This window comes from Alosa sapidissima, chromosome 12 (genome assembly GCF_018492685.1).
Source record: "Alosa sapidissima isolate fAloSap1 chromosome 12, fAloSap1.pri, whole genome shotgun sequence".
Taxonomy (NCBI): Eukaryota; Metazoa; Chordata; class Actinopteri; order Clupeiformes; family Clupeidae; genus Alosa; species Alosa sapidissima.
Window position 1 is genome coordinate 26566207 of NC_055968.1, and position 20249 is coordinate 26586455.

Below are 20249 nucleotides of genomic sequence, written 5' to 3' on the forward strand. Positions count from 1 at the left end.
TGCCCTTGAGCAAGGCACCTAACCCCTCACTGCTCCCCGAGCGCCGCTGTTGAAGCAGGCAGCTCACTCTGCCGGGATTAGTGTGTGCTTCACCTCACTGTGTGTTCACTGTGTGCTGAGTGTGTTTCACTAATTCACCGATTGGGTTAAATGCAGAGACCAAATTTCCCTCACGGGATCAAAAAAGTATATATACTCTATATATATATATACTATATATATCTCACCCCATCGGTGACCCTGGCATTTTCCCGGCGACTCTGGCTGAGGCGCTGGGCCCCGCGGACGCTCCAGCTGACCCTGTAGTGGTGGACGGGCAGGTCGCCCTCAGGCGGAGAGTCCCAGTGCAGGGCCACGCTGATGGTGCCGTCGGGCCGGACGGTGAAGTTCCCTGTCCGCAGGTTCTGGGGAGCCTCCGGTGGGAAGGGATCTGTAGGGGAGGGGGGGGGAGTGGGGTGATTGGAGAGGAGAGAAGAAAGGTGGCGGGGAATGGGGGGTGTGGGCGAAAAGAGAGAGAGAGAGAGAGAGAGAGGAAGAGAGTCACACATCATAATGTCATAATGAGAGAGAAAGAGGACATGAGGTCATCGGTGCTTTCCTTGTTTTCTTTTTACAGTGGCACAGTATTACTTAGGGCTGTGGTAGAGGCACGACAGCTCTGACCAAAAGTTGGGTGGAGAGAGAGAGAGTGAGAGAGAGAAAGAGAGAGAGAGAGAGAGAACGAGAAAGAGAGGTGAGGAAAGACAGGGAGTGAGCTCATCATTGCTTTTTTTCACCACGATCTCCCATTTCCTTTTACGGACACCCCGGGATGACCTGGAATGACGCGGAGGTCGTAACCGTTGCAAAACCGAGAGGAAACCGGACGGAGATGCATGAACGGCGGCGAAAATGTGACCAACTCAGCACAACGGAACGTCACGTTAACCTACAACAGCTAAAAACTCAAAAAAGCAGCAGCAAATTGCAGGGTGCCTTTGCCGTGTTTGCGCTGATATGGATGATTTCAGACAGCACTGTTACAAGGAGAGATAAGTACAGAGAGCAAACAGGGGGTATGTGACTCACGGGCCCAAACGAGCCCAGATGAATGGCTTTCGATGCTGTGTAAACAACTAAAAATAAACTCCACGGCTGGAGACGGTATTAAATTGTCTGAACAAATATTATCCTTTTACAAAAGCTCTAAACCTCGTTCTGCAGGGGGGACTTAATTGACGGTGAACGTGAGCTTGTGGAGCGACTGGAGATGGAGCTGGGGGTTTGCAATTGAGGGGCAATGGGGTCTATGTTGACTCATTAATAAAGAGGGGACAGGGGGCGGGGGGAGGGCAAAATTATAGACCAGGGGTGTCAAGTGTGAGGTGGGGAGGGTCCATTTCCTGCCTTCCCCCCTCGTCCTGCTACGTTTCCGTCCCAGCAGTGCTCGACCGCATGCAGATTGTTTTCGCAAACACAAGCCGCCACTTGGCACTCGGGAGGGATCACTGGCAGTGATGGGCCCGGGGGGAGAGAGGGAAAGAGGGAGAGTGAGAGGAAGAGAGAGAATGAGAGAGAGTGAGAGAAAATTAATATGATGGATGTCTCTTCCCACTATTTGTCATAGGACAGGGCAGGCTCCCACTCACCCTTGAGAGGAAGCGATGTGAGGAGAGGATGCAGGGAGCATAAATTGTGGCTTCTGCTGTTTGCCGTAAGGTTTTGAAGTGGAGCTACACCACCTAGGGCTGTTTAACCTTACATGCCTCACAGCATTTACACTGATGCTAAGAACTATTAGGTTATTGGAACATGCTATATGAAAGTGATCCAGGTCTGGACATGGCATACTTAGCGAGGTCATTTGATTCTTACTGATCCGTTTCAGGCGAAGGGGGCTGAAAGGCATTATGGAAATAGGGCTGGTCATGGGGGAGATCTCTGGTTGGCGAACAAACATGCGCGCACACACACACACACACACACACACACACACACACACACACACACACACACACACACACACATACACACACACTCACACAAAGATTCTGTTTCTGATTAAAGCCTGATGGGAGATCCCACCGTTACGGCGGCCGAGGTGATGGCCCTTCGGGGCATCATCAATTTGATTTAAATACTGCAGCTACAGAGCATGAGAGCAAAGAGCAGGCTTTGATACTAAGCAAAGACTACTGTAATAAATGACATCAAGAAAAGGCCACAGTCAGTGAGATGGGAACAGCAGTGTACCTCTGGGGGGTGGGAGGTGGGCTTCTTGTTTGGTCTCCTGGCCCCTATTGAAGTCGGCCGTGCTCAGGGCCCTAACCAAAACAAAGGGTCCATTTCATACAGGAAGGCACTTCAAAAACAAACGGGGCGACCAGGGTGGGGTGGGGTGGGGGGTTGTGCCGCTAGTGAGGCAAGGGTCACTAGAGAAGAACTGTCACTTGGGCTTTTCCTCACTGAGTCATCAAGGCTTCCTGAAACAGCTTTCATCTGCGGGGTTGCCAGGAGTGACGGCAGCCACTTGAGTGACCTTTGATCCTACGCATTCTTCATATCGACCCCCCATCTACCCCCCTTCTATCATCACTCGTCCTGTATAAGGTGTGTTTAACAGGCCCGACGATGAAGGAAAGCATGACTTTCTCTCAAAATGTCATCTTTTCCCTGTTCAATGTCAGACCTGTTTCCTAGCTCAGACCTGTGGAGTTTCAATAAGCATCAGTGTTTGTGAGAAGCAGGGCTGTGAGGATGCCATTTTTCTGCTACGCTGAGACTGGGCCAAGCAATTCCAGGGTGATGAGGTCGCTGCCGGAGGATGGGGGGTTAGCTGGTTCTGTTTATCCCTCGATGGGGTCTGGCTAGCAGACCCACACGTTGCAGATGCATGGTGTGCCTTCGTGGCAGGCTAGCTGCCATTCCCACGCAGCGAAAGTGCTCCTCGTCACGAAAGTGAAAAATTGTCACTTTGGCTGTGGCCAGCTCTGAGCTTATCACCTCGCTTCAAACTGCACAGCCCCCCATGGAGCGCAAAGGGAATGATAGAGCCTAAATGACATCGAGAATATTGCTAACAGACACGTTACATTTGTAAAATGTACTTCTTTTTTGTTTTCTTTTCATGTTTTTTTTTCTTCTTTCAACGACCCTCTCTAAGTTCTTGGTAATTTATGAAAATGAAAAAAAGATTGAGTGCTGGAATCTCTGGCATCAGGTTCCACATTACACGAGCCTGCGTGTAATTATATTCTGGGCTCTCTTTGGGGATGGGCTTGGCCATAAATTATGCCCATTCCAGCATCCCTGTGGTCAGAAATGATACGAGGCATGTCCTTTAGAAGCCATGATGCGAGTGATACGTATTAAACACAATCAGATGTATTAATCAGAACAAGCATGTCATGGTAACAGAAATACCCCCCAAAATATTTGACTGAAATAGCGCACAGAGGAAGAAAAAAGAACATCTGCTAAAAAGCCATGCGATCATCTTCCAGGCCTGTCATGTTTATTTGCTGCAGCCATGGAAAAGAGGATATTCCTGTTGTGTATCTCCATGCTTGTGTTAGGACATCTGACATGATGTGTGGGCCGGATACACTACTGAAAGAGTGTGTGAGAGTGTATGTAAATATGTGTGTGTGTGTGTGTGTGTGTGTGTGTGTGTGTGTGTGTGTATGCGTGAGAGTGTGCCTGTGTGTTTCTGATGGAAACAGTGAAAGCAGCAGGAAAGGCTAAAAGTGGATAAGCTTTGCTTTGTTTATGTCAGTGAGTGAGTCTGCATGTATGTGTGTGTAGGTGTCTGTGTGTGTGTGTCTCTGTGTGTGAGCACATGTGTGTGTGTGTATGTGTGTGTGTGTGAGAGAGAGAAAGAGAGAAAAAAACATGTGTGAACACTACTGTAAGTGTTTATATTTGTGTGCGTGCGCCTTTGAGTCTGTGTATATTTGTGTAGCTGTGTGTGCCTTTGAGTCTGTGTGTGTGTGTGTGTGTGTTTGTGTTAGTGTGTATATCTTGGTGAGTGTGTGAGCCTGAGAGAGAGAGAGAGAGAGAGAGAGAGAGAGAGAGAGAGAGAGTGTTTGGAGCCAGCATGGGACCTCCAGGCAGCGGTGCGGTGCGGCCCCTGAATTCCTGGGGTTTGCGGCGACTGGGCTGCACAGAGACGGCTGTTGCTGGTGTTACACTGCTCCTGTGGTCTCTCAATCTCTCGGTGAGGATTTGCAGATTTACCCACAACACGCTGCGTGCCATTAAATGACCCAGTGTTGAACGAAAAAAAAAAGAATTCTCTCTCTCTCTCTATCTCTCTCTCTACTAGAGCTGGCTAGTTAAATAAGAAGAGGACGGCTGACCACTGTTCACACAGATTTGTCTGACTGAGTGTGGCAGAGAGGGGTATTTGAGAGGGAAAAGAAACATTAACAAAATGCACACCCAAATATTTGATGTCTCCACATGGAAAAGAAACGAGAGAAAAACACCAGGGGTTTCTCCATTTATGTCTCACTTTTCAACCGACTCGAAACGGCAATCCAAAGGGCAAACACAACATAACACACCACAGACTCTGGAGAATTCATGGAAAGTGGTGATGATGGTTGTGTGTGTGTGTGTGTGTTGGTGTGTGTGTGTGTGTGTGTGTGTGTGTGTGTGTGTGTGTGTGTCTGGGTGGGGAGTGGGCAGTGGGCAGTGACTAACAAACACAGGGGGTTGGTGAGTGCATGGAGGAGGAGGTGGGTGGCGGTAGTGGGGTGGTGGTCAGACCGGTTACTGCTTACTCACCTCTGGAGGAGAAGAAGTGCTTGCTGGGGGTGGTGAAGCCCCGTGTGCCCTGGTTGTTGACCGCGCTCACTCTGAACTGGTACCACCTGTGGGGTCGGACGTCTTTCAGCACTGCCCGCTCCTCTATGGTCTGATAAGAGAGAGATGGATTGGGGGGGGTGGTAGTGTGGATAAGAAGAAAATGAGAAGAGGAGATCACTCACTGATGCACTTATTCTTATTGTACTCTACCTTTTAAATTGTCCTAGAATTGTTGAGAGAATTGCTTTAAAAAACTTAAACTGTTTACCATGTTGTTAGTCGGTTTGGTTAAAAATGTGTCAGTCAAATGTAATTAATGTAACATCACTGGTCAGAAGAATGCATGTAAGAAGATAAGAGAAACAATGAAGAGGAACGAGGGACAACATGAGGGTTGGGAGAGAAGGTTGGATGCAGAGCAAGACCAACAAACAGAAGGAGGGAGGAAGGGAGGAGAAGGGAGCGTGGACGAGGTGGAAAAAAACAGTCGGAGAGAGAGTGGAAGTGGAGAGATAAAAAAGAAAGGGAGAGAGCGTGGGAGGAGAGAGGGAGAGAAATGGAAAAATTAGGGGAAGAGAGGCGAAAACACTGCATGTGAAAAGAGGTAAAAGCACGTCTGCGGGAAGCGGAAGGCTTTAATTAAGACAGATCAGCACTCCTCTCCGCTGATGGAAGCCTTCCATCACCTGCTCGGTGCTGATAAGGCCTCTGGGCCGTGGTGTGATTGACTGCAGGGAGATATCTCTATCACGCCGCTGACAGCTGGCCTGGGAAGGCCTCCTATCCTCATGTTGTTACCGCTCTCTCGCCATTACTCAACTCTCTCTTCCTCCCTCCTCCCAGGCAGCGTGATACAGGAGGTGATGCACAATGACCTGATTGTGTCATGGTTTTATTCCCTCTTTTGTTTCCAGCGGCGCCGACGGGAAATATATATATATATAAAAAAAAAACGCACAAGTGTTTCACACAGAGCCGTCTTTCTCATGGAGCGAGTGCGACGACCACAAGCTGCTTTTTGGTGAAAAGACAACGCAGAGATGCAGAAGAGATAATGGCTTCGACTTCGAAGCAGGGCCTCGCGACGACACTTGATGTAATTGTGCCGATGGCCTGCCACTGATGTAATTGCATATTTGAGCGTGTGTAGCAAATTGTTTCCAGATTGGCGGCCAGATTGAGTGGGAAGAGGAACAGTGAACTGTGTTCAGGGGTCCAAGGATGGTGTGGGTGGTGGTGGTGGTGGTGGTGGGGTGAGCATCCTGATTCATGGGGTGTACATCAGTAGCTCTGTCACTCCAGGGGTGAACATATTTTACCCTGTGACCTCAGAGCATAAACATCTTTTTTGTTCTACAAGTGCTGCCAGGGCTGGCCTTTTCTCTTTAGCATGGCCGATGAACAAACGCGGGGCCCAGAGGACTCTAAGTGAGTCTTTGAATACTCATTACAGACCAATGGCAGACATTCCAACTGACCAATCCAGCCAGCAATTACGTCTGATTAGTAGCGCATGTCTCGCATGGATATACTATTAAGCACGTTGTTTCCACAGCCTTCATATGTTTAATCCCTTTGCATTCACAGACAGCAAGAGTATGTGTCTGTGTCACTCCTAAATATGTTTAACATTCAGGCTCCCTTGTAAAAGACTATAGTGCTGACGACATGGGCCTAGCCATGGTGAATGCTATGCATGGGTTAGCCTATTCTGTTGACGGAATGAGCTTGAACTATGAAGGTCATGGTTTCGCTTGCCTTGTGATGGTGAGGGTGGAAATGTCATTAGACTTTACCATGAGAACGGTTTGCCAGGACGAGGCCTCGTCCTCGCTCGGGTGGATGCCGTAGTTCCACCTCCTCTGCAGGACATACAGGACAGGCTCGATGGACACATTAAACTTGGACGTCCACTTCACCTCCAGATGTCCTAAATGGTCCTCTGAGAAGGACATGTCCTTCTTTGGCTTCAGTGGAACACCTATAAATGTCAAGAACACTTGATGTGACAAATACATGGAGCACTTACACATTTTATTTCCTACATTGTAAGCATAATTCTGACACTAGTAGATGACCATGGTAAGGTTGGAGACCATAACCCTTAGAAGCTCAAATCACACAACTAAATGAGTTACTTTAAATTAGTTACTTGTTTCTTCACTTAAGTTAAGAATTGTGCGCACTGAAAACTTCAAGTGGCTGTCAATGTAATATTGTGGAAAGTATGAACCTGCTGACAACTGACAGGGCAGCTACACCAGGCGCATAACTGAAGTGTTCCGTTCGCGTTGCGTCTGCTGCAACAATTAGCTTCCACTATAATCAATGGAAGTAGCTACACCAGGCATGATAGCAGCACATTCGGAAAAAATAGACCAATCTTCTAAAATTGATTTTAAGCGTCACCAACAGAACGCTTCAGTTACACGCCTGGTATAGCTTCCCCGTAAGACTCCTCCTCTCTCATAACTTAATCTCATTCAAGCACAGTTTGCGCCAGTGGCCAGCAGTGTCCATCTTTTTCTCTCTCTCCAGGGGGTTGGGGGATGGGCGTACGTACCCTTGAAGAGGTTTGTCGGAGTCTGGCAGGTGTGTCCGCAGCCATTCGGGCAGCACTTCTTGGAGCCGGAACATTCCTTATCGGCGTTGCAGCTCTCGACGCAGGCAGCGGCGAAGCCAGAGGCCCTTTGAGGAGACGGGCAGTCGCCCTGCTTCTGAGACCGCAGCGAGAGCAGGAACTCAGCACTGGTCACACACTCGTGGTGCTGGGGGGGCCACAGACAGAGATAGAGAGAGACAGAGATAGAGAGAGGGAGAGACAGAGAGAGAGAGAGGCTTAACACTCCTTTATTGAAACAATATCAGGTGTTTAACCACTACACAAAAACACCTTCACCTTCACCTTCAAAAACACCTACAAGTTAAAAAAAAAACTTCACAAAGCTCGAAAAAGAGAAACTGAAAGAGTGAGAAGACAATATAAGGATGAGGAGAGACAGAAGAAGGGATAAAACAACGCAATGGAGGACAAAGTCTAAGACTTGTGAAACACATACAGTAAGAGACAGTTTGAGTTGAGATAGAGAGATATGAACTGTTGGGAGAGAGAACTTTGTCTGCATTGACAGTTGTGGGAGAAATACTGTTCATCCCCTTTGACTTGGCAGCAGTGTAAAGCCGCAGTTGAGCACCCAGCTTCGGTTTCAAGCCGGGTGCCCTGATCTGGGGCAGTGGCAGGAATATCTGAGGTCTGACATCTCCAGTGTGCAAGCCTTTGTGTGGTTGGAGGAAACCGGAGCGCCCAGGGGACACCCACGCCAGCCATGGGAGAACATGCAAACCCCGCCGAGTGACGCCCAGCCCGTGTGATTCCAGCCCAGACCAAATTTCCTGTGAGACAACAAGCAATGATAACCAACGTACCGCCTGGCCAGACAGAGTGCAAGAAAAAGAGAGAGCATGAGAGGAGGGGGGAAAAGAGGGAGAGAGAGAGAGAGAGAGTATGAGATGGAGAAACAGAAACAGAAAATGAGCACACAGCACAGGACAGGGCAGGGAAGATCAGGCCAACCACCCACTCTGCTGGCTGTGTGGGAGAGCGGTTGCGGCGTCCATCTATCGTTCCCTTTTTCTGTCATTCGCTGGGTTCATTGCGTCCCACAAACAAACAGGCGCCCTGGCACGGCCTGGCCTCGGCCCTGTCACCCTGAAACAAACCCAGAGCTCCAGATCCGGTGACACATCTGGTTGTGTGTGTGTGTGTGTGGAGTCGGGCGGAGGAGAGGAAGAGAGAGAGAGAGAGAGAGACAGAGGGGGGGGGGGACGTGCGGCTGGCTAGAAACCTACTGGAAAGTGTTCATTTGCAAAACATCTCCAGGAATTACTTAACTCAACACTTCTTTCAGGGTTTTGTGTGATGCAAGGCATATGTTTCTCCAGAGCTGGGTGAATCACGGAGGGGGTGGGGGTGTGTGTGTGGGGGGGGGGGGGGGGAACACAACAAAGCAAGAAGTCCCAGATCCTTGTTCCTAATATAGAATGCCTGTAACCCGCACCAGGAGATCTATGAAATGATTTTCATGTACTGTAGCCTAACTAGCCCAACACATGGAGAGGGCCAAATCACCAGCAATTGGTGTTCCTAATAGTCATCATCTTTGGCAGGGCTACGCTCTGTAATGGGTGACTCAATCTCAATAATGGACTTCTTTCATTTTCCACGAACAAGGAGATTAACCTCTTTGACTGTAAATGCCAGGCTTATCTTATAGACATCAATTATGCCAACCTTTTTGTGGTTCTCACAAAAGAACAACAGGCTTTTCTCTAAACAGTCCACTCGCTGCTTTGAAGTACTGTGATAAAAGACCTGGATAATCAACCATGAAAAGAGATATATTTTAAGTATTTAGTATTTGGCATCTCTCTGCACCCTCCCTAAAACACACACACACACACACACACACACACACACACACACACACACACACACACACACACACACACACAAACACACACATCCTACACACACACTTCCTACACACCAAGTATGGCAGGTCTTAGAAGCACTATTTGGGGAGATCCAGATGATATTGCCTTTTCGTGTCTAGTATTTCAACATTTCCTAGTTGGCCCGAGGCCCCAGTGTCCCAGGTTAATACTAGAGAGATATTCGGTCATTTTTCAGTGCATTTAATCACGGGAAGACGTCTGGTCCACTCATGATCTGCACTCCAGCCTTCACCATCTCCAGTCAACCAAAGGTAAACCTCGTCCAAAGCATTCTCTCTCTCTCTCTCTCTCTCTCTCTCTCTCTCTCTCTCTCCATTGCTTTCACTCTCACTCTCTCACTAACACATGCATGCACCCACAAGCCCAGACAGAACCTTACCTCACAGGACTTCTCTGAAAGACCTCGTCCCGATTCCCATAACTCCTTGCACGGCTGTAGGCACTGCAAACAAACAGACAAACAGATAAACAAACCTTTGGGGGATGGCATGTAACCTTTTTCTCTCCAAATGCCACATGCACCAGACCGTATGAAGGGGAACAGCCCGCCCTGTGCTGAATGGCGCGCACAAACATTTCATGGTGCACCTCACAAGGAACACAGTGTTGCAGTGGAGAGGAGGCTTTCCAGGATAAATTCTAAGCCGTTTGTGTGTGTGTGTGTGTGTTTTCTTCTGAGGTGCAGATGGGAGAACATGTTGACTGGACACACACACACACACACACACACACACACACACACACCATCTAACTGTATTATATACTCTGTGGAATAGGTCTGCATCAAAGGGGAATTTTCCCCACTATGGTCTTGTGGAATTCACAGGGGCAACACACTTGCTATATGGTGATATAGACAAAGGAGAAAACTCAATCTCCCAAAATGCTGAGAAAATCAATACTTTATTGCTGCTGTTCAAAGCAAGGCCATTAGACAGCTTCATTAAAGTATTGACTTACTTAACATCTTCCGTATTTGAACTCCCATAAACGAAATATTATCTTATGTACATTCAAGCCAGTTTTCTTCCTCTTTATCTATTTAGTGTTCCCAGGACTGTATGCTGCAGCATTCCTTTATCATATAGAAGTCCTTCAAAACACATTTTAATGTAATGTATATTGAGACATTGATTGTGTTGATATGTATAGAGTCTGAATAATGACAATGATAATGCTTCTATTACCGACTTCAGTTACAGGCAGACAGATGTTTTCCTTGGAAGACTATTCTTTCACAGTGAATATTCAGGCACATATGGAAAGAAGAATTTAATCCACATGGTTAGAACCTGAATGTCAATGTAGTGTACTGATGCAGGCTAAAAAGAACGTGAGCGAGATGCGGATGCAAAAGATGAATTTACCGCCGCCAGCAAGAGCAGCAGAAGAAATACTGCTCCTGAATTCTTGGCAAGAGGCTAGACTTTAAAGGGAGGGTAAAAATAAAACTGCCACTACGGCTGAGGCTCCAAACGTGAAATTTATTTGATCATCCACTGCAAGGTCAAACACATTTAGTGTTTGGAAGAGATTCAGAAGGCTGTATTCCCCCAGTGGTATGTGTCTGTCTCGCCATCACTCTCTCTGCCTCGCCCTGTCATCCATCATAATGCCTACGGACTTCATGGCAAACATATACATACATACATACATACATACATACATACATACATACATACATACATACATACATACATACATACATGCATACATACAGTGCTGTGAGCACCACCCATCTAGCCTGGAGCCATGTGCCTTTTTCCTCAGCATGCTAGGGGAATGGATGAAGGCTAATGTCAGATGTGGCTCCTCTTCTGCTTCCTCCCTGACTAGCGATACATCACGCCAGCCAGGAGCTTGTAAAATAACATGCCAGTGATTTATTCCCATCTATCACTGTTCACACTCAGCGAGCTAGAAGTCTTTATGACTTTCACAGAGACAAACAAGCACTCCTCCAGCTGACCTTATCTTGTTAGGCTACTGTCTAAAACTGGGAGTGATAAAAGAGCAACCTTTTCAGTACAGTCTGCAGTATGATGAGACTGTTGTTCTGTACACGGGCCTTTTTTCAGACTTAAAGAGCTCTCTGGGTTTACAAGTCTATGGAGATTTTCCATTTAATTTGGCAAACAGGATTGGTGCCGGATTAAGTTTTAAACTTTCAAAATAAGGGCTCCCAAGCTTGTCCCTATAAAGGAACCCATTTTGACCCCCCCCCCCCCCCAAACCATTTAAATGTTTTAAGACCTTTCATCCGCACTACAAAGTTGATAGCATAAAGGGTTCCAAAAGAGCTCTTCAATAAACATTCCAACAGAGGATCTTGTCTGAGGACAAGCACAGAATCTCTGTAGAATCTAGAATCTAGTCTTTATGTACACTTATTATGTAAAAAAACACGATAAAGGACCTTATTGTGAAACAATGAAAGCATGAAAAGGATCATCTTCCATGAAATATGGGTGATGGCCAGTCTCAAGGCAGCCCGCCAATGTGAGTGATTACTATTCTCTCTGCAGGACACGGATGTGAGAGTGCAAGTGTCCAGTCAGAACTCAGTTCGGTCTCCCAAGTCTCCCATCTCCACATCGCACCTCTCTCTCCTCTCTCCCCTCACTTGACTCCTTTCTAATCAATCAAAGGTGTTTGCCCACAGTGGGGCTCCATAGTCCACACCGCCAGCCTCTCCACTTCTGCAGCCCAGCAAGAGAGTGAAGGAGAAGAAGAGAGAGAGGGAGAATGGAGAAAGAGAGAGGGAGAGAAGGCCGGGGAGCATTGAGACATCTGTTGTGTATTATCAGATGGAGCATTTCGACATCTGCCACCATCCATTCACTTCTCCAAAAGAGGCAGACAGCTTTCACTTGGCTGAACTTTCTGAGGAGACTGATCAGCCATCATGGAAAAAAGGGAGGAGAAGATGGGGCTAAAGATGGGGCTAAAGATGAGAGTTTTCAGTCAGGCCCACGCACTGTTGACCTGAGCAAAGGTGTGAATTAATAATCAGTATAATGCAACTTCATCTCTATACTGGGAAAACTGTGCATCTACAAGGCCATCTTGCCCTTATAATGTAGTGCCAAATAGTTTGCAGACAAAAAGTATATGCATACGAATTGGCCCAGACAGACATCATTGAGCACCGCTACAACCTACACTGGCAATGTTTCAACGCAAGGTTGTAAATCAACCTGGTGTCACTCTATGCTCCATTAAATCATCTGCGTGCAGCTCATGGATGTGTGTGCAGTTCAGTGTGTGGAGGTCGGAGGTCAGGCTGGCATGTGAATGGCTGTGTGCCGTCACGCCAAGGCCAGGTTAGCCCCTGCATGCACTGGCTCCGTGTAATCACTGCTGACAGCCCTCCAGGATCACCTTCGCACCCCACACTTCAAAAACCCTCACGGCATGCCTGGGAGTTATCAATGTGACAACACACCTTTCTGCTAGAGAGGAGAGGACAAAGTCAGAGAGAAGGGGAGAGAGAAATATGGAGGTGAGAGGTAGAAAGACATGACCAAAGTTTACTTTCCTCAGTCTCTGCCTCCCATTCCTCCTCTCTATCTCTCTCTCTCCTCATTCTTTCTCTTTGCCTTTTTCTATCCTTCTGTTCGTTTTGGTTTAGTCTCCTCATATCCCTCTCACTCTGTATATAATTTTCCCCCCTTCACTCTCTAGCTTTGCAAATTAGTGCAGAAAGCCTCAAGTCTGCTAACAGGGAGCCATACAGCATAATGGGGAGCTTAGTGTGTATCTGCAGAGGTTATCAGAAGCTAATTTCTGTATTATACAGAGCAGCCAGGAGACATGCACATGATGCCCCCCGTAATTGTGATTGATGGAGCCGCTGCTGTACATGAAAGAGAGATAGGACGAGGGCTGCAGGGAGAACCGGAGGTCAAGCTGTTCTTCATCTTGACAAGTATGGCGAGTCTTTTGAGAATCTAGAAAAAAAAAAGGCAGGAAAAAAACGGCAGAATCTAGAATGACTGCGCTGTTCTTTGTGTTCGACACACAAAGAGAAACGATTGATTTTTTTAAAAAAAAGATGGTGAAAAAGTTATTCCTTCGGCTTGCACGCAGACAAATGTGTTTCAGATTGTAATGGGTTGCCTACGGGTCAAACTCCTTCGGTGATATTTCATAATTAACACGGCTGTGACAGGGGTTCACATCCCTCTGACTGGTCCCAGAGTACCAAAGACCCGCGGCCAAGTCACAGAGGGACATTCCTTAATTTTTAAGTCAAACCTGAGTCTGTTTGTGAAAGCTTTCCACAGGGATGAGATCTGGTTCCTGTCACTGGGTGCCGATGACATACTTTAGGCAAGCAGTAGATTAGGCTAATTCAGATTGTAAAAAATGTCTGCTCTTTGGACTTGTCCAACTACATCCAGTATCCGTTAAAGGATTTGTCTGGAAGCTCTCTCTCTCTCCCTTGTTTATGGAAAAGAACTCTGCGCTGACAAATATTTATGAGTTACTATTTTGAAAAGAAATAAATATCTTTCTGATTCCTTAGCTAAACATGTGCCCTAAATGACAGAATGCAATGTACAAAGTGTGACTATCACATCACCAACATACAGAAAAACAATGCAGCAAATATTTACTTTTACTGGTACAGAATATACAATTAAAATATATAATGTATACAAAACGCTTCACAATGATTATGGGCCTTAATTTAAATGCTGTGCAACTAAAGTCTAACCAAAGCTTGCTTAAGAACTATGCAAAAATCTTTTTGCAAATTTAATACCATGAGAAAGACAAAAGCACAAAGCTGTCTCACTCCACATGATGCTGTTAGTTCATGCACGAGAACTTTGCTCATAGACTGACATTGGACTTTGCCCATCATTTAAATTAGGGCCTTATTATTGGATTGGATGTGTTGAAGAAAAAAAAACTAAATAGAGCAAACATGATGATACTAAGTGCATTGGTTTTGAACAGACACCAAACAACCTGACTCATTTTCACAGTTTCATCCTTTAAGTTAACATCAGAAATCTCTTCCCCTTGGTTAAATGTTTTGCAGAGGACTTTACTTGTCTGTCTTTGGTAAATTCTCTTTTTCATTTAAATGTTGAAAGTTATGTCTCTAGAGACCTCATGTATAATAAAATGAATACTCTTGCCTGGCCAAAACACGACTTCTCTATTTGTATAAAGGCATCTGATAACATCCACCGTATGTATATACAGTACAGAACCTCTTTTCAGCTGAACTGGCGAAATGTTGAGTAACTTACACTTGAACAGTAGCTTTAAAAGAATTACAGCAAATTACAATTAAATTAAACCCCATATGTGAGCTACACCATTACTCTGGCATTTCAAACTAACTCTTTCCTACATTAATGTGCTGTTACGGCAAGAAGTCAGTCTAGTTCAGCTCCACAGTCTTCAGTGAAATATGCAATTTCACCCACCAATGCATGTGAAGGCTTCTGGCAAAATACTGTTTGCTCTAACCAATGGCTTCTCCCCACATTTGGCCTCAGCAAGACCACCAGACCACAATGTTATTATTGGTGTGTAACTGTTTCCGCCAAAAAAAGACAGCCATTACAATATCGTTGTCAAATCCGGACAGGCACAATATGAATCTCATTAACTGTCGTGGTATAAAATATTTTCTCCCAGTAGCTTGTATTTTAATAGAGCTAGACGTTTTATTTACCCACTGCTAAATGAACCTATTAAAAGTAACACAGCATTGCTAATCTACTGCAAGACATTTCCATTGAGGGATAGAGGATGTCAAGATGCCTGCAGGGCTGGGCAATCTCACGACGCCCTTCCAGAAGATCCCTGGAACACTTGCAGCCAACCCAAAGCAGTGGTCTTGTGAAATGATTAATACAGGCAACTGAAACGCCTAGTTTTTTTTTTTACATGACATCCTCCAGTTCTTGTGTCTGTCTATTCGAGTCTGTCTCTCTGGCAGGTCCATCCAGGCCGAGTGAGCTCTTCTTCACGTCATGACATATTCCCAGGGGAGACATGGTGCGAGGTGGAGCCTCCATCCAAATTCCTGAATCTCACATCCCCTTTGTTGTAAGCAGTGCCTCTCAGCAGGCAGCAGCCACACTGTAGGCTTGGAACTCTGTTTCAGGTGCTCCCAGGGGCCTCGTCACGTCTGAAGGAGCGGCCGCCGCACAACTTTGATCTGCCTGCCGCTGACCAGCTCGCTACCCGCGGCGCGGGACGCTCCTCAGAGAGAGCGGAATCCAAGCTATGTGCCAGTCAATAAATTACCAGTAAGGGATACACAATGCAAGTGCCCTCACATCAACGCTATAAAATGAACCAGGTGTGTGTCTAAGGGTGACTTGTGTTTTTTTAAGGCCTTCAAACACATTGCAGGGGGAAACCGGACACCTCAAGGAAACACTATGCGATAGATAATTCACCAGGAGCACTGGCGATGAAGTGCCACAGAACCCAAACAGCACCTGTGTGCCACAGCAAGATGGGTGAGTTACTGAGCGCATAAATTGCACCAAAGAAAGGGGTATTTCCCCCCACAGCAAATGGTAAAATATATGTTACTATTCAACACCCCCATGGCTGGACAGTAGTCGTCTGGCGTGATTAACGATGGGCTCGGTCTGGGATTTAGATATCTATCAGGAGTCAGACGTAAAAGCGTCTGCCTCCCACCTCTCCTGCTGTTTCACAGGCTGGGCCTGGCACAATAAGGGGAAGACATTTTCCCTCAGCAGGGTAAAGAGACCTGGAGGTGTGGGATGACCGGCAGTAAAGACAATATGGAAAAGCCTTTAGAAGGATAACTGCCCCCGCAGTCTAATAAAAAAAAAGAAAGTTAAAGAAGAAGCCTGAGGGGAAAAATCACCAGATGGACAAAGAGGCAGAACGGGTCAATTGCTATCAAACCTGCCGGCTCATTTGTCTTCACCTCCCCCACGGAAGAGAACACACACGCATATAAAGATACACAAACAGACATGCACAAGTGCGCACACACACACACACACACACACACACACACACACACACACACACACACATACAGACACACACACACACACAGAAAGATACGCACACAGACAGACATAAATACACACACACACACACACACACACACACACACACACATACAGACACACACACACACACACACAGAAAGATACGCACACAGACAGACATAAATACACACACACACACACACACACACACACACACACTGACACACAAACACACACGTGTTTAGCTGACATAAGAGCCGCTCTGGTGACAGGACTGCCCTGCAGGCAGGATCTAGTCGTCAGTGACACCTTCCGCTTTTCGTGCGCGACTCCCCGAAGAAAAAAAAGGCCACCACTGCCGCCGCCGCACATATTTGGCTGAGGAGACACATAAATCAAGCCACATACGCCAACACGTTTCCCAGTGACTAATTCCCCTCAGATGTGCGAGTGCACCGCGGAGTTACCGTGGTGGTTAAGAGATACAGCGTCTAGAGGCCCGACAGTGAATTATGCCTCTGCGTCAGCCCTAAGGCGAAGCCACAGGTCTCTCACAGGATCCTATGATCAAAAATGACTCAAGTCACAGCTACAGAGGGCTGATGGGATTGTCATCACCAGGTTTTTTTTGTTTTTCGGATGGAGAAATATTCCATTCAGATGACGGTGTAAGGAGCCATTTTGGTCAAGGTTCTTTTTTATGGTGTTTACTGCCGATTTTGTCATATTTATTTGAGAGTTGACTTCATTCTTATAACGTAATATGTTGTGATTTTGGAATGCAAGTCAGTACAGTAAACAAGCCGCAAATCTTTGATGAGCATGGAAGAACAAAGTCCGCTGGCATGCTCATTTGTCTTTCGCTGAGTGATCTGACTTTGGATGTAGTTGCCTTTGCTTTTGTAATTGATCAGTTTCAGGAGCTGAGCTTGGCCTTGGTCTACTGAGGCCCAGCTGCTCGTGCCTCTACAGTGTGTGCCTTCACTTATCACACTCTTAGGCCTGTCAAACAACGCAGCCGGGCTGCGGAACGCCAACGCTGGACGCTCTCGTCCACCTAATGTAGCGCAAACCAAACACAAGCCACACAATTCACTGCAACTTCTGTTTTGCATCAGCGTGGCTTAGCTTACTTGGCTTAGGTAGCTCAGGAATCTATTGAGTTACTTTGTTATGATGACAAACATGGGTTATAAATAGCATGGTCTCGTTGCAACAATTGTGAGTCTGTTTCGTATGGCCAATCTCAACAGCACAGAATCTTCAGGGTGATAAATAAGAACTATCAGTGTTCCTTGAACAGTTCCGTTTTGGAAGTGGAACTGTGGCTCACTGTCACTCACATCCCTCCCATCCCTCCCCCATAGTCATAAAATTAATGGAGTCATATCAATGCGGTGGTTCTGTGTGAAAATCAGCACATGACCTGAACATGAACCCCTCTTCAGCTGTACAACTGAGCACAGTTTATTTGTCCGCCTCTCGGTATGGGCTTGTGTAATGGAATGGAAACATCCTCATTCCTTGGCTTCTTCTTCACCTTCTTCTTCTTCTTCTTCTTCTTCTTCGTCTTTTTCTTCTTCTTTTTCGGTTGGGGTGAGGCCGACACAGCAAGCTGCCAGGACGAGGATGCAGGCTCAAGGCAGAGCCGGTCACTGAGTACTCTCAACAGGCTGCATTCTGCCACACCATTTGTCAGAAGTAAACAAAGACTCCCCAGTCAGCTGTCAGTCATCTATCTCCTGGTGTCAATGAGTGTTTGTGTGTGTGTTTGTGTGTGTGTGTGTGCGTGTGTGTGTGTGTGTGTGTCTGTGTGTGTGTGTGTGTGTGTGTGTGTGTGTGTGTGTGCACGTTTGTGTATATGTGTTTGTGCTCATGTGTTTGTGTTTGTGCTCGTGCATGTGTGTGTGTGTGTGTGTGTGTGTGTGTGTGTGTGTGTGTGTGTGTGTGTGTGTGCATTTTTATCGCTCCCTCTGTCTCTCTCTCTCTCCCTCTGTGTGTGTGTGTGTGTGTGTGTGAGTATATGTGTGAAGGGAGGTTTTGGTGGGGGGGTGGGGTGTGTGTGTGACTTTGGAGGGCATCACTCTTTGGGAAAATTGAGTTTCTTTTCACTTAGCAATTGGGCCACTTGTTTTGAAACAGACTATACAAATGTTTCTTTTGGAACCTGCACATTAATTTGTACTGTGCATTCATTGCAGACTTGGGACAACATTACTTTATGTGCTTTACAGTATGTGGGTTGGCAATATTGAAGGATTTGTGTTGAAAACCGAGACTATGCTAAGATTTACAAGGCTATGAAATGCATTATTGAAATTAAATAGAAACATTCCAGTCTGTAATTACTCCTATTACCTAACAACCCAATCATAGTTCAAAAGTGTTTACGGCAGACAAACACAAATGTCTTAAGAAGGAAGTGACGGAATTGTGTGTGTAAAATGCAGTTCGGTAGTCTTGTAGAAACGCAGACAAATCCACTCTAGAAGCCCGTACCAGCTATGATAGCATCGCTATATAATACATTCAAACCTTTCCATGACTTCCCTGACCTCTCATGTTGATACATAATACTAGTCTACATCAGTCATAAATGTGATACTTTAAAGGCACAGGACTAACTAATGAATTGGTAATACCCCTTAGACCAAGAAGACCATTTCTCTGCATCAGTCATCACCAGCCACCCGAGGATGGCTTTGAAAGCACTGTGAAATGTGCCGGAACAAATGCAAAAAATCTCTCGCAGGCAGGACGAGGCTCCACCCGCCTCTCCAGAGCAACGCATGGGGGCAAGTGGGTAACAAAGAAATGGAGAAAAGATAGAGAGGGGGGAAAAGGGGGAAACTAACCAAAGTACTTTGTGTTTAGAGCCTAAAAAAGCTTATTGCTGCCTTTAACTTTGATGAATAATGAGTCATTCCACAGTGATGTGGTGCCAACCATAGTATACAGCACCTGCAGAGTATTAGCGCTACAGAAGCAGAGTTGTGGGGTGAAGCCTAAGTAAGCTTTTGACTGTAACAGATAACACACTACTTGGCTCCTTCAATGTGGAAGGCATCAACATGTGTCCATAAAATTTGTTTTGAGGACACATAAATATTTCAGTGGATCATGTTAAAGGGATGTGCCAAGTGCATGTCCAGGTCGTATTTTTCTTCTTCTCTCTCTCTTTGGCTTTTTTTTTTTGTTTTAAAACATTTTCATTTTTACTGTGGCTCGAGGATTCAAAGCGGGGCTGGAGTTTCTGATTTAGTGCACTGTCATGCAAATTTTTCATGGGCGCAAACCTTACGGTGACAGAAACCACATGTGCTGCAACATCCTCCAGGCAAAGAGCAGACCGCTGAGAGACTCCGTAGGTATGGCATGAGATCTCGATTTCGTCAGGAAGTTTGCTTTCTCCAGGATGTTTAATCCTCGACCAAAAGGTCACAGCACTCCTCTGTCTTTCCAACATAGGACAGGATGGCCTTGGTGTCAGTGAGGGGGCGACAAATGAGCTAGAACTTTCCTTCCACTAAACCAACCTCCCCCTGCACCCCCCCATCCAACTCCCCCTCAGCTTCATCTAATCAGTTAGCATCGCCAGTCAAGAGCATGAAAAACAATTCCATGTTGTTCTTCTTGGGTGTTCCAAATGTCTGAAAAACACGGGCCATCGTACTGGCAATGAAGCGTGAGATTTAACTCTCTTCAGGTGTCTCCCAGGCCACACACAGCACACGGCTGACAGCACCGGCAAAAGCACACCGGTCTGTTGCAACAGGACCAAAGACCCGAGGCAGGGAAAGGGCTGAGTCCACTAGTGAGTCATCCAGCCTCTAAGCCCCGCGATGGCATGCTGCAGTAGTCATGTAGCACGGCCTCTCAAAGCACTAGCACTTTTCATATGGTTTAAATGGATCCCTCATCATAAACAATTTTACAACCCAT

The 20249-nt window shown here is 46.3% G+C and overlaps 1 protein-coding gene across 1 annotated transcript in view; it reads right to left on the reverse strand.

Annotated features, from left to right (window-relative positions):
- anos1b (anosmin 1b) overlaps window positions 1-20249 on the reverse strand; it is a 44756-nt gene that overhangs the window by 12858 nt on the left and 11649 nt on the right. Inside the window, exons 3-7 of the mRNA XM_042057213.1 lie at window positions 9683-9745; window positions 7352-7556; window positions 6585-6769; window positions 4768-4897; window positions 228-430 (exon numbers count right to left, since the gene is read on the reverse strand). Of these exons, the coding sequence (XP_041913147.1) occupies window positions 228-430; window positions 4768-4897; window positions 6585-6769; window positions 7352-7556; window positions 9683-9745 (786 nt within the window). The remainder of the gene's footprint in view (window positions 1-227; window positions 431-4767; window positions 4898-6584; window positions 6770-7351; window positions 7557-9682; window positions 9746-20249) is intronic.